The sequence below is a fragment of the Gossypium raimondii genome, chromosome 10 (assembly GCF_025698545.1).
Source record: "Gossypium raimondii isolate GPD5lz chromosome 10, ASM2569854v1, whole genome shotgun sequence".
NCBI classification, from domain to species: domain Eukaryota; kingdom Viridiplantae; phylum Streptophyta; class Magnoliopsida; order Malvales; family Malvaceae; genus Gossypium; species Gossypium raimondii.
In genome coordinates, this window is record NC_068574.1 from 4,820,315 (window position 1) to 4,833,930 (window position 13,616).

Below are 13,616 nucleotides of genomic sequence, written 5' to 3' on the forward strand. Positions count from 1 at the left end.
GAATGTAGTGCACATGATTCTCGTATCTTAAGTGATGCACTTTCACGCCCAAGAGGATTAAGAATTCCAGAAGGTAATATTTATCACAAATAGTTCTAATAAGCTCATAGTTTATCAGTATTAATTACGTATTGTAAAATTGTAGGTAAATATTATCTTGCTGATGCTGGATATGGCATCCGAATTGGATGTATTAACCCATATCGTGGTGTCCGATATCATTTAAAAGAGTTTGGTGCTGAAGGGCCTGAAAATGCAAAGGAACTCTTTAATCTTCGACATTCATCATTACGGATCACTGTTGAACGCGTTTTTGGGATTTTAAAGAAACGGTTTCGTGTATTAGATGCTGAACCATTTTGGAATTTTCAAACTCAAGTAGATATAGTTTTGGCTTGTTGTATCATTCATAATCATATAATGGGAGTTGATCCTAGTGATTTACTTAATCAAGGATTATACGAGGAGTCTGAGTTTAATTCGATAATACAAACTCTCACGGAGCGAGAAGAAAGACAAGAAGCAAGAGAATGGTCGCTAAGAGATGAGATTGCGAAATTATGTGGACTGATTACATGGCTAGAAATATTAGGTAGATTTAGGCTTAGGGTTATTATTTCTATGTTATGTATGTTTTAGACTGATGCTTTTTTTTTTTTGTAAATGTTGGTTGGATAATAACATTGTCAGATTTTAGATTGTTGGATTTTGATATATGTCTTGAATTGGTTAGATATTGATTATGTTTTAACATTGTTGGATATTGAATTGATTATTATGTTTTAAGCTTGTTAGATATTGAAATTATTGACAATGACAATTATTTAATGTAGAATGGGTAAGGGCAACAAAGAAGGGACCTCCAAGCAATTCAGGTGGACAAAACCGATGGAACATGTTTTCCTTGAAATTCTAGCAGAGGAGGCTCGAAAAGGAAATAAGCCTTCTAATACTTTCAAATCAGTTTCTATTAATCGAGTTGCCGACGCCATTTCTTCTAGATTCCAAGTCCAATGCGATACAAAGCACGTGGAAAATCATTTGAGGACAGTAAAAAACCAGTGGCAGATTATATGCAAAATTCGAGGTGAAAGTGGTTTTGGATGGGATGATAACATGAAAATGATCACATGTGATAGAGCGACATACGATGCAACAGTGATGGTAATATATGTATATATATGTTAAGTATATTTCAATTGTTTTTTACTTGTTATTCTAATTGTGTATAATATCCAACAGGCACACAAGAAGTATGAACCATTTTTGAATAAAAGCATTGATCATTATGATGAAATGGCTGTGGTTGTTGGCAAAGATATGGCAACAGGGAGTTTTGCCAGAACATTTGCTGACATAGATTTGGATGATGATAATGAAGATTCAATGCACAGAGATGCGACAATGAAGAGGCTGAAGAGGTAAGAACAAATGTATCTTCATCTGGCACATCCAAACGTAAAAGAAAAAGTGGTCAAGAAAGTCTCGTTGATGAACAAATTAAATTTGTGGGTGACCAACTTGGCGAAATTGCTAATGCTTTGAAACAATTTCTTGCACGACAAGACAAAGACAACTTTTACGAACAAGTGATGTCGATGCGGGAAGAAGGATTTGATGATGAATTCTTGTGTTACGTGTGTGATTATCTAGGAGTCATGAATCGAGGCCAAAATGTTTTTAGTTAAAAGTAAGAAGCATAGAAAATTTGGCTTCAAAAATTTTCTCGTTGAAGATATTGATACTTTTATGTGGTGTAATATTATGCACTTGGACAATGTTGTTACTATGTGGTGTACCACTAATTATGTATTTGGATAATATTATTTCTAGTACTCATTATGGTTTCAAGCAATTTATAATTATTCAATATTCTTACTAGTACTCATTGTGGATAATATTTTTCAATTTATAACGATCAATATTGTAGCTTATTATTGAGTATTATTATAAATAAATCATTGCAATATATGTAAAAACAATTTAAAATATAAAATTTATTAATATATATTAATATATGTAAAAACAACTTTTCCGGAAAATATTTTCGGAAATCATCAAACAATGAAAATATTTTACAGATTCAATCAAACACCGAAAAATATTTTCCAAGAAGTCATTTTAGAAAAGTAAAACATTTTCCGAAATCATTTTACGGAAAACATTTTACGCCAATATGGAAATTTCAACACTTAAATTTTTTTAATATTTAAGTTTTATACTTTATCAAATAACACCTAATTTGAAAATTATATTGATGAGATCATTCCTATGCATTTTGACCTAATTTTTCATATTCGCATTACATGGTGTTTATTATAAATTATTTATACTAAATTTAATTAAATTGCATATTATTTATTATTAATTACTTATACTTGGTTTAGAACCGTTGGTTAATAATAATGAGAATTTGTTTAATGTAAGAGAAAGAATAGCTCAACTAATTTGGAATGCTAAAGTAATCATATAAAATTGCTTAAAATGGTTATTTTTCTTGTTGATTTTATTTGTAAGCATATTATCAAATCTGTTTTGGATCCGATGGTTTGATTTTAGATCTTGTTACTTTTTAGAGAAATTTGTCTCGAGTATTATTGATATTTTATAATTATTAATATTTTTAGAATTTAAAATTATGCGTTATGTAATTGCAATTTATACGATCAAACATAACATAAAGAATTATGATATAATTACACTCCACTAGTCAAACATGTCTAGAAAACTAGAATTCCTTGTAATTACAATAGTATTATAACAACCAATTTTTAGTGGTGCTAAAAAAGGTGGTTTTGGAACCCCATTTCCGTAAACCGGATCCGTAAATATTTATATTTAATATTAGACTTTGGCCCATCAATTTTGTCTATTAATTATTTAATTTAGGTACAGTGACTAATTTGTAAATGTTTTATCGCTATAACTTTTTAATTGGCCAAAGACTAAGGGACTTAAATTTTAATTAGCCAAAGGACCAAAATGGTAATTAAATCATTATATAATACGTGTTAGTGGAATATGATGTAAAATTTCTCTTAAGAATGTTAATGATAGATTAAGTTAAACAAATTATAATTAAGTTAATGAAACCTAGTTAATTAACCATTAATCTACTATATAAGATAAATTAAAGAAAGAAAAGTCACTTTTCTATTCATCTTCTTCTCTACCGTACAAAGAAAGAAAGAAACCTTTGGAAACATTTCAATATTCGATCCTTCAATTGGTAAGCAAATTAAGTCATTTTCTTGTAATTTATATGTTTTTGATGTCATGGAAGCTTGATTTAGCTAGCTCACGTACCAATTTGTAAAATTGTTAAGGTTTTTATTGTTTATTTCTTAAATTTATTGGTGTTAAATTGATAGATTTTAAACTTAGATGTGAAAAGGATTAGATTGTAATCTTAAATTGTTAGTTTTTGTACAAAAGGAATAAAGTGTATAAATTATGAAATTTATGTGAAATTTCAGTAATAATAGATAGTAGGGAGTCCCTAAAGGATGTGATTGAGATAAATTTTGAAACCGAAGCTCAAAATTGAAAGATATTGTTAATTCAATTTTAGGGACTAAATTGAATAAAATGAAAAACTTAAGGGCATTCAAAATGGAAGTAAATAGGTTCATGCATATCATGGAATGATATAAAAATATTTGGTATTGATAAATTGTCTAAAATAATTGTTTAGATCAATAATTGAATCAAATTGGGGATAAACGAGGAAAAGCTAAAATTGCCAAATAGCCCTTAAAGATTCAACTTGGTTGTTGTTTTGGCCAAGTAAGTTCATATGGTATTTGTTTATATATGTTGTTGTGTATTTGATTTGTAAATTATATATGTGCTTAATTGTGAATTGATGAAAAGGTGAGTATTCGACTAAATTGTAAAATGTTGATTATAATTGAAAAAGAGGTCTGCGTGAACTTAGTAAATGTTAGGTTACAATTGGCATGTCAATAGGGTTTTATGCATGCTTGTACAGGATTGGTTACATATGTTACCGAGATCCAGAATTTATTGTGGAATCGAAGATACATGTGACACAGGTTTAGCCTGAACTGGTAACTTGATGTCATTTTAAAGGTTTAGCCCGGACAGGTAACCTAACATTTATATTTTCAGCTTGGAAAAGCAATCGGGTGTGTTGTTATAAAGGTTTAGCCTGGACTGGTAACCTAACACGAATATACTTAGCTTGGACAAGCAACTAGTGTAACGTGGATACCTTTGTATCCGAGTCAATTTACTGGAGTTCATAAGATGAAATAGATTACATGAATTGAGAAATTGAAACAAAACGTAATGACCCCGATATTCATTTGCGAAATGTTAAATTTGAACTTGAACAAGGTATTGAAGAAATGACATTAGCATGAATGCAATTATTTCATTCATGATTGAACAAGTTTTGAACTAGTTAATCAAAATAATATGAATTGGCATGATATATGATTGAGATATCACATAGTTTGGTTATATGTTGAACTCACCTTGTTTATGTTGTGCTTTGCGTCTAGTCAACTATGTTAAGCTTAGTAGCTTATTGTATCTAATTAAAAGATAAGTTTAGTAGCTTAGTAGCTTGTTTTGTTGTTTCATTCATGTCTTGTTTATGTTAAACTCTCTCATTTTCTTTTCTAGATACAACCGACTAACATGTTTCTTTGTAAGTTTGGTTTGGAAGAAATCCTAGTTTATTCGATCTTTAGGAACAATAGATATCAGAGTCATCCACCACCGGTACGCTTCTTTTTTCAGCAACGATACGGTATATTTCAAACAGTCTTCCGGAGAGCACATTAATTCTGTTGACACCATTTTTTTATAAAACGGGGTCAACTTGGATTTTAAAAATAAAAACGAATACGAGATTCGCCACCAATCTTTTTTGATGAGGTGTGATCGGGTCACCTTGAAAAGTGGTTGTTTTTAATAAGCGATTTGATTTTATTAAAACAGCGATTTTGGTCCACGAAATTCAGAAAAACGAGTTCGGGAGTCGGTTACGCACGAGGAAGGATTAGCACCCTCGTAACGCCCAACAATTGGTACGTAGTTAATTAATTAATGTCTTAATGTTGAAAATTGAAAACTTTGAAGAGATTTAAAATACAATCTTTTGTAAAAAAAAACTTATATAAAACAAGTTACCCGTTAAGACCCTCTCATTTCGGAGAGAGAAAATGTCACACCCAATGAGTTAGGACATGATATTTCACCTCCTCAAAAATGAGCTTGTCCAAAAAAATTCATGCAATAAAATTTAAAAGGATATTCAATTGTTTAATTCAGATGAAGAAATCGTAGCCCAATACGTTAGGGCACAATTTCTCAAAATTCTAAACATTGAATATTGCCTTTATTATGTTTTTAGAAAAATCCTCATCTCGAGAAAACAGCGTGTCATATCCAATGCGTTAGGACTCAACGTATCAAATTCCCGATAATGAGCTTTTTATTTATGTTTTTTGATTAAGAGTATTCTCGATTATTTAGATTCATCGAAGAAAATTGGAACCTAATACATTAGGGCTGAATCCTCTCGAAGATCCCAAATACCGAGTATTACCTTTATTTTCAAAATTTTCTTTTTTACAAATTTGGGTAAAAATTGATGTAATGTTAAATTTGATATATGAATAAATGCGGCATTAATAAATGACAATAATGAATACTGACGATGTGAACATAGATAACACAAGCAATCACAACAAAATAATAAATAAAAAAAGGACAAATCGATTACATATAAAATAACAAGTAAATAGACAAATAAAACTAAAATATTTCTTTTTAAAATGATAATGGACATAAAAATAAATAAATAAATAAACTCCAATGAAGCAATTATAACAACAAAGACAATAGATAAAAATTATAAAATATAAAAATATATATGTACATATTAGAAAAATATATATGTATGTGAATAAAAGAAATAAATATATATATAAAATATATATATTTTAAAATGTAAAAATATATAAGTATGTATATAAAATTATGAAGCATAGAAAATATATAAAAGTATGTGTATATATATATTTATAAAAATTAAGAAATATGTACGTATATGTATATATTATAAAATGTATGCATGTATATATATAACAAAATTTGAAATTTAAAAGTATAAATGAATAAATAATAATAACACAAGATTAATGGTATAATATAATAATGATAATAAGATTAAAATAATTAATTAAATAATAAAATCGCTAAAAACATAGACTAAATTGAACTAAAACAAAAAAATGGGGCAGATTTGAAATAAATGAAAATGAAGGACTTATTTGAACGCGCGAATAACATGGAGGAACTGGAAGGCCAATTTTCCCTTCTCTTCCAAAACGACGCCATTCAAATAAGGGCTAAACTGTAAACGTAACAAATTTTGGGGTACAATTTTAAAAAAGATTAAAAAAAGAAAAAGGGAGTAAATTAAAATAAGCACAAATGCGGTAGGACTAGGGTTGCAAATAACCCATTCTGCGAAAACGTGCGGATCCTCCCTGGAACGGGTCGGGTAGCGCACGGGTCTAAGGCAAAACGACGTCGTTTTGCGCCTGGAGAAGTCATCCAAAATGCTGTCGTTTCATCTCTTCTATTTAAGCCCCATTTTTTTATTTTTTATTTCATTTCTTTCTCCTTCATTAAAAAAACTGCAGAAATCCTCTCAAGGCGTCTCATCTCTCAAACCCTCACCCCACTCAAATTAGGGTTTCATTGTTGTTGCCGTCAGAAGCGCCACCGTGGCGGTGGCGGCGCTACGCTGCCAGAGAGCGTTCAAACCCAGTTTTCAACGCACAAAGGCGAAGCCTTTTTTAATCGATGGCTGCAAAAAAAGGGTGTTTCGAATCCTCCTCTGAGTCTGAATCCGACGTCAACGAGGGGTTTCCGACGGTGCAAACCGATTCAGGTAAAACTTCCCCTCTTTTATTTTATTAATAGTTTTTTTAAGAAAAACAAATTTAAAAAGAAGAAAAAAATGATATATAAAAAAATAAAATAATAAATAGAAAAGAAACAGTAACCTTTTTCTTTTATTTCTGATGTTCGTAAAAAAAGGGTCCGAACCCTTTACATGCATCTGGTTTAGGCTTTTATAGTCGATTTACACAACACTTTTGTTTCTATTTTTGCTTTATTTTTCTGCTGTTGCGTGTTCTCTTTTGTTTTTGCAGGTGGAGCAGTGGTAAAAAAAATGGTCGTGATGAGAGAGGGCGTCTGGCGCAAGTGATGGTGACAGGCCTTAAGAAGCGGCACATCTAGGGTTAAAAGGGATTAGGGTTTTCTGATAGCTTTAGGTTATTGGGCCATTGGGCTTGGTTGGGTTTGGTTTTAGGCTTGTAATTTTTGTATTATTGGGCTTGAAATTTTTGGGTAGTGGGCTCGGGCAATTTGGGCTTGTTACAAATTCATCTAAAACCTTCAGAGTGTTTTCTAACCAATATTCAGCTCTTGTTGGATCATCATTTTTCTTGCCTCGAATTTTTTCTACTCCACATTTACAAATTTTGTCGATCATAGGTTGTTAACATTCACTGGATTTGGGTTTTGAGGACAAAAGGGGGTGTTAGACGAGGCACAATTGGGGTTTGAGGTTACATTTGGAATTGCGGAGCTAAAGAGGTAGCTCTTACAAATTAAGTGAACCATCGGTTCATCATCTAGAAGAAAATAACTCTTACCTCATTCTCTAACCCTTGCGAAACAAGCACACTATGAACAACTCCCTAATCAGAAACATGAACATTACCTTCTACCTCATTAGATACAACACGATTTGATTCTGCCAACATGATTTATCAATATGAAAAATAGAATCAATTCAAATCATAGGCATCACACTATTACAGGTTATTGTGACATGTATTTCTAAACTCAACACGCACTATGTTTAGTCCTAAAATCAACTAAACCGTAGCTCTGATACCAATAAATGTAACACCTCTTACCCGACTCGATCACCGAGTCTGAGCTACAGGATGCCACATCCATTATCAGAGCAACTACAAACATTTAACATACAATCATGCAAACATAAAATTTTTAAACCATATACATGATATACAATCTTTTCCTAGTCTTAAACAAGCTCATGTATGCTCTAAAGTTAGCTCGAAATCGAACAAGAACCAATATGTAAAAGTTTCAAAGCTTTGGGTTGACATCGTGATGTGACATACTGGTTTGGCCTCGTTGTAGTAATGGATTTCCTCGTCATGCCGTGGCTTGAAATCCAGAGCTCATCGTGACGACCATTGCCCAACGTCGTGAGGTGGACTCTGTTTTTTTATGCAAATTAGGTCATTTAGTACCTATTTCATGACAACCTTTCAAATTTCTCATTTGGTGCATTTGCACCATATTTTCTTACACAAAAAAATAGACAAAAATACATGCCAAAACATAGCATTTAACCAATTACAATAATCCATTCCAATATATCTCAATTTGGCATCAAAACCTACCAATTCAACCTATTCAAACTTCTCTTATACAATCATGTATTTTAGCCATTCCAATCATCATTTTTATCGTTCCATTTCACACTCAAATTTATCATTCAAAAGCCACATATATAACTTAACACATTACTAAAACATACACACACACACATATATATGAACATTAATTCTCCCAAAATCAAGCATTAACCAAGGTTCATGTAACAACTCATTTTCAGTGGTGTTAAAAATAGTGGTTTCGAATAGGGGTGTGTAAAATTCAGGTAAAACTGAAAAATTTTGGTTAACCGACCGAATTTGGTTAATCGATCGGTTAACCTAATTTTTTCAATCGGGGGTCGGTTAAAGATTTTTTAATTTTTTAGTTAACGGTTTAAATCAGTTTGAAATCGGTCGGTTAATCAAATTTTTTCAGTTTAACCGAATTTTATAGGGTAATTGGGAAACCATGGGCCTTAAATTAAACCCAGTCGGCCAGCCCAGTTTATTTTCTCTCCTCCAGGCTCCAACCCCAAGAACCAAACATTTTCTCAATACTCAGCAGGTAACAGCAACACAAATCAGATTCTCAATCTCAATCTCAGATTCTCAGTCGAATCGGGAAAATCCACCATTTTTTCTGTCCATTTCTCTTCCAGCACACCAATACCCAGAGGCCAGATTTGCTTTCTTCTAATTTCCATTTTATTTTTTTTCCAATTTCTTCAATGGCAAATATATTTTAGGGTTTTGTTTTGTTTAGTTTGTCTACCTTTTTCTGATTTAACTTTTCTTCTTTTTCTTCTTCAGTTCTTCTTTTTTTTTCTTTTTAAGTTCTGAATCACTGCATACTCCCACTTGTTGTTTTTCGTTAGTAGTACAGCTTGCTTCGAAAGTTTTCAATCTCCAAGATTTTTTTCCCCTGACGTTATGTTCTATTTGGTGGCTGAGAAAATGTAGGAGGAAAGAGAAATAGGCTTTTGATTTCTGACAGCTGTGTTAATATCATTTCATCAAAGTGAATTCTAATTCACTACCTAAACCAGAAAAATAAATTAAATGTGAATAGAGACGAAAATGAGAGTTTTGTTCTCTGGATTTCATGGTAACAATTATTTCTGTTTCATATCTCAACAACGATCCAATTCTTAATTGTTATTATTTTTTCCTTTGTGAATTTGGAATTTCCATGGGAGGATTGCTTCAAAGTCCTTAAAGGCATTTGGTTTAGTTGAACTCTGTGTGTGTTTTCCAGGTTGAATATGTGAGGCAATTAGCTGTCACCCAACATTGTTTCTATTTAGTATTTACTGTCTTTGAATGTGCATTCAATTTTAAAGATACTGAATTTGGTTTGAAAATTGTTTCCATTTCAATTTTCAAAGATACTGACATTATATTAAGATATAATTATTTCAATTACTTCATCACTCTTGCTTTGCTTGCTGCTCATGCTCCTAATTTGCATATTCTATTTCGTTTAATTTTTATTTTTGTTAAAATTATTGAAATACAAAAGATAAATGATAAATTTATTTTATAATGCTATAAAACAAATTATTTAATACATATTAAATATAATATAGTATTTCTTTTAGAAATTCAACAGTTTAAAACCAAATCATAAATCCAATAAACATAAAAGTAATATATAATTAACACAACTTGCTCTTGTTTTTAATTTTTATCATCTATTTAATAACTCATTTTGTATTTCTATTTACATTAATAAACATATTATATCGACTATAAAAATAGCAAAAGATTATTGAACTTAAAAGAAGAGAAAAATAGTTGTCTGTCGCCTTTCAATTTTCAATTTTCATTCTATTAATAAAAGATTTTAATCTCTACATTTTCAAAATAAGATGAAAAACAATTATTTTTTAATTCTCTTACATGGATTTTTAATATCTATTTAAATTTTAATATCTATTTAAAATTGGCGCTATCAAACAAGTTTCTAATAACTTTAACAATAACTTAGCAAAGTGTTATCCTTTTCAAAATTTATTCTATTACCTTAAAAGTTAAAACCGCTTATCTCTGCTATAGCCATCGTGCAACCAACTTCTATTTGGATTGTTGTGCGCCATCCATCCCTCCTTTCTCCGATCTTCCCTCTACTTTTTTATATTGGAGTTCGATGGTTTGTTGAGGAGAGCATGACTTTGTTTGCGAGAGTCAGTGCACCAGTAAAATGACTCCTAATCTAGTGGCTAATGCCTCAATTTGCGTTGTTGACTCTTCTAATGCTTGTGTTTTTGCTAACCAATTTCAACCTTTGTCACTCCGAATTGATGACTCGATATTATTTTAATTTATTATATATTTTTTCTTGCAGAATGTCAACCGAACCAACATCTATTGAGGGTAGTGTTACGCCTCTTACTTCGATAAATTCTGAAAATTCAGGAGTTGGAGCTTCAGGCCAAACAAAGGGGACTATCAGGAAAAGAAAAGCCATTCCTCAAAGGTCAGAAGTTTGGTCTCACTTCACTAAGATTATTAATAGTGAGGGTGCAAGTAAGGCTATATGTAATTATTGTCGAAAGGAATTTTGTTCTGATATGAAAAAAATGGTACAAGGTCATTGAAATATCATATTGGTTCATGTAAGAAAAATCCTAGTAATGTTGTTGAAAATACTCAAGGACAACTAGTTTTACATAGAAAGGGAGTTGAAGGGGGGAAGGGAATATTTCAACTTGGAGATTTGATCAAGAAGCATGTAGGAAAGGATTAGCACAAATGATTGTGATTGATGAATTATCTTTCAAGTTTGTTGAAAGTAAGCTTTTAAGAAATTTATGTTTGTGGCATGTCCTAGGTTTCATATTCATTCACGAATTACTATGACTAAGGATGTTTATCAACTGTATTTAGATGAAAGGATCCAGATAAAACAACTTTTGAGAAGTTCTTGTTCTAGAGTTTACTTAACTACTGACACATGGACTTCTTTGCAAAGAGTTAATTATTTGTGCATCACTGCTCACGTTATTGATAACGATTGGAAATTGAATTAAAATATTTTAATCTTTTGTCCAATTTCTAGTCATAAGGGTGAGTCCATTGGGATGGTGATTGAGAAATGCTTGTTGAATTGAGGGATTGATAAGTTGTTTACTGTTACTGTTGATAATGCAAGTTCAAATGATGTTGCTATTGGTTATTTGAGAAAGAAATTTAACCCTCGAGGGGGTTTAGTTCAAAATGGTAAATATCTTCATATAAGATGCACGACACACATTGTGAATTCGATTGTTGTTGAAGGCTTAAAGGAAATGAATAAATCTATTGAACGTGTTAGGGGGGCTGTTAGATATGTGAGACAATCTCCAGCTAGATTACAAAAGTTTAAGGAATGTGTTGTGGTGGAAAAGATAGAGTACAAGAAGATGTTGTGTCTTAATGTTTGTACTAGGTGGAACTCGACCTACTTAATGTTAGACACTGCTCAGAACTTTGAGAGAGCTTTTGAGAGATTTGATGAGCAAGATACAAACTTTAGGGCTAAACTTGAAAGGGGTGAAGGTTGGCCTAGTGTGGATGATTGGGATAATGTTAGAAACTTGAGGGATTTCTTGGTACACTTTTATGAAGTCACTTTGCGTATATCTGGCACTTCATATGTCACGTTCAATAATTTTTTTGATGAGCTTTCTGAAATTGATATTCTTTTACGAGATGCTTAGTTAAAAAGTAATGTTGATTTCTGTGTTATGGCCATCAAGATGAAAGAGAAGTATGATAAGTGTTGGGGTGATATTGATAAGATGAATTTGCTTATGTTTGTTGCTTGTATTTTAGATCCTAGACAAAAACTAAAGTATCTTGAATTTGCACTTAGTGTAATGTCTAGTTCTGAAAAAGCTTGTGAAATGATGCAAAAATTGAAGGAATCTTTGTATGAATTGTTTGATGAGTATAAGCCTCCACTTCATAGTACTTGTAGCCAATTGAGTGTGCCAACACGTGTTTCTCTCGGTGAACCACAACAAAAAATGAAAAGGCGAATGCAAGCTTAGTATAAAAAGCGTGAGTTGGAAATTTGTGGTGAGGATAAAACATCTGAGTTGGATAAATATCTAGCTGAGGCTAATGAGGAATTTGTTGAAGACTTTGATATTTTATTATGGTGGAAAGTGAACAACCCTAGATTTCCCACTCTTTCAAAAATGGCCAGAGATGTGTTAGCTATACCGGTTTCTACGGTTGCTTCAGAGTCTGCACTTAGCACCGGGGGACGTGTCCTTGATCGATATAGGAGTTCTTTAACTCCTAAAATTGTACAAGCTCTTGTGTATACTCAAGATTGGATTCGAAAATCATCATCACAAGAAGACATCAAAAAGATTGAAGAACAAATCCAAGATCTTGACAAGATCGAAAATGGTATATTTATTGTTTTATTTTAATAGTTTCAATTTTTTTTACCATATCACTCCTACTTATTTAATTAATTCAATGTTTAGACTTTTCTTGGAATGCATCAGAGCCTACCCTAAATTAATGAGCTTTCGTGAGTTGAAGGGTATGCTTACTATCTTATTCTTGTTAACTTATAATCTATTCGTTTGTTTATATTATTTAATTTTTTAAATGTGTATATTTCTATTATATGCTAAATTTTTGCACATGTTTTTTTTTGTAGATTTAATGCAAATGGAGATAAATGGAGAATATTAAAGACTTACATTTCAATTATGTGTTAATTTCAAGACTTATGTAATGTTTTTAATTATGTAGTGATTCAAAGACTTATGTAATGTTTTTAATTATGTAGTGATTCAATTCGGGTAATTCGGTTAATTCGGTTAATTTTTAATCAAAAATAAAAACCATATAATTTTTGGTTAATTCAGTTAACCAACCGGTTTAACCGAAAAAAATTCGGTTCGGTTAAATTTTTTTTTTAATTTGGTTCGGTTAACGGTTAAAAATTTTGGAAGGTCGGTTAATTCGGTTATAGCTATTTTGGGTCGGTTAACTGAATGCACACCCCTAGTTTTGGGGCCACAAATCCGACGAGTGAGTCCGTACGAATCAAATATAGTATTATAATAAATTTTGATTTGATAATTTATATGTTATTTAAACAAATAATTAGGTTCAAGTGGTATATCCCTAAAGTTAAGTGGTTTTAGAAAA

At 31.3% G+C, this 13,616-nt stretch overlaps 1 protein-coding gene and 1 long non-coding RNA gene across 2 annotated transcripts; both read left to right on the forward strand.

Annotated features, from left to right (window-relative positions):
- The first annotated feature begins 828 nt into the window (after nt 1-828).
- Nucleotides 829-7,284, forward strand: LOC105775147 (uncharacterized). The gene is made up of 3 exons (XM_052622042.1): nt 829-1,164; nt 1,243-1,421; nt 7,197-7,284. The coding sequence occupies exons 1-3, from the start codon at nt 835-837 to the stop codon at nt 7,282-7,284; spliced, it is 597 nt and encodes a 198-aa protein (XP_052478002.1). The 5' UTR covers nt 829-834.
- Nucleotides 7,285-11,371: 4,087 nt separating this feature from the next.
- On the forward strand, nt 11,372-13,245 carry LOC128034123 (uncharacterized). The gene is made up of 3 exons (XR_008190233.1): nt 11,372-12,860; nt 12,941-12,999; nt 13,120-13,245. It is a non-coding gene; the product is annotated as an uncharacterized LOC128034123 (long non-coding RNA).
- Nucleotides 13,246-13,616: the final 371 nt, after the last annotated feature.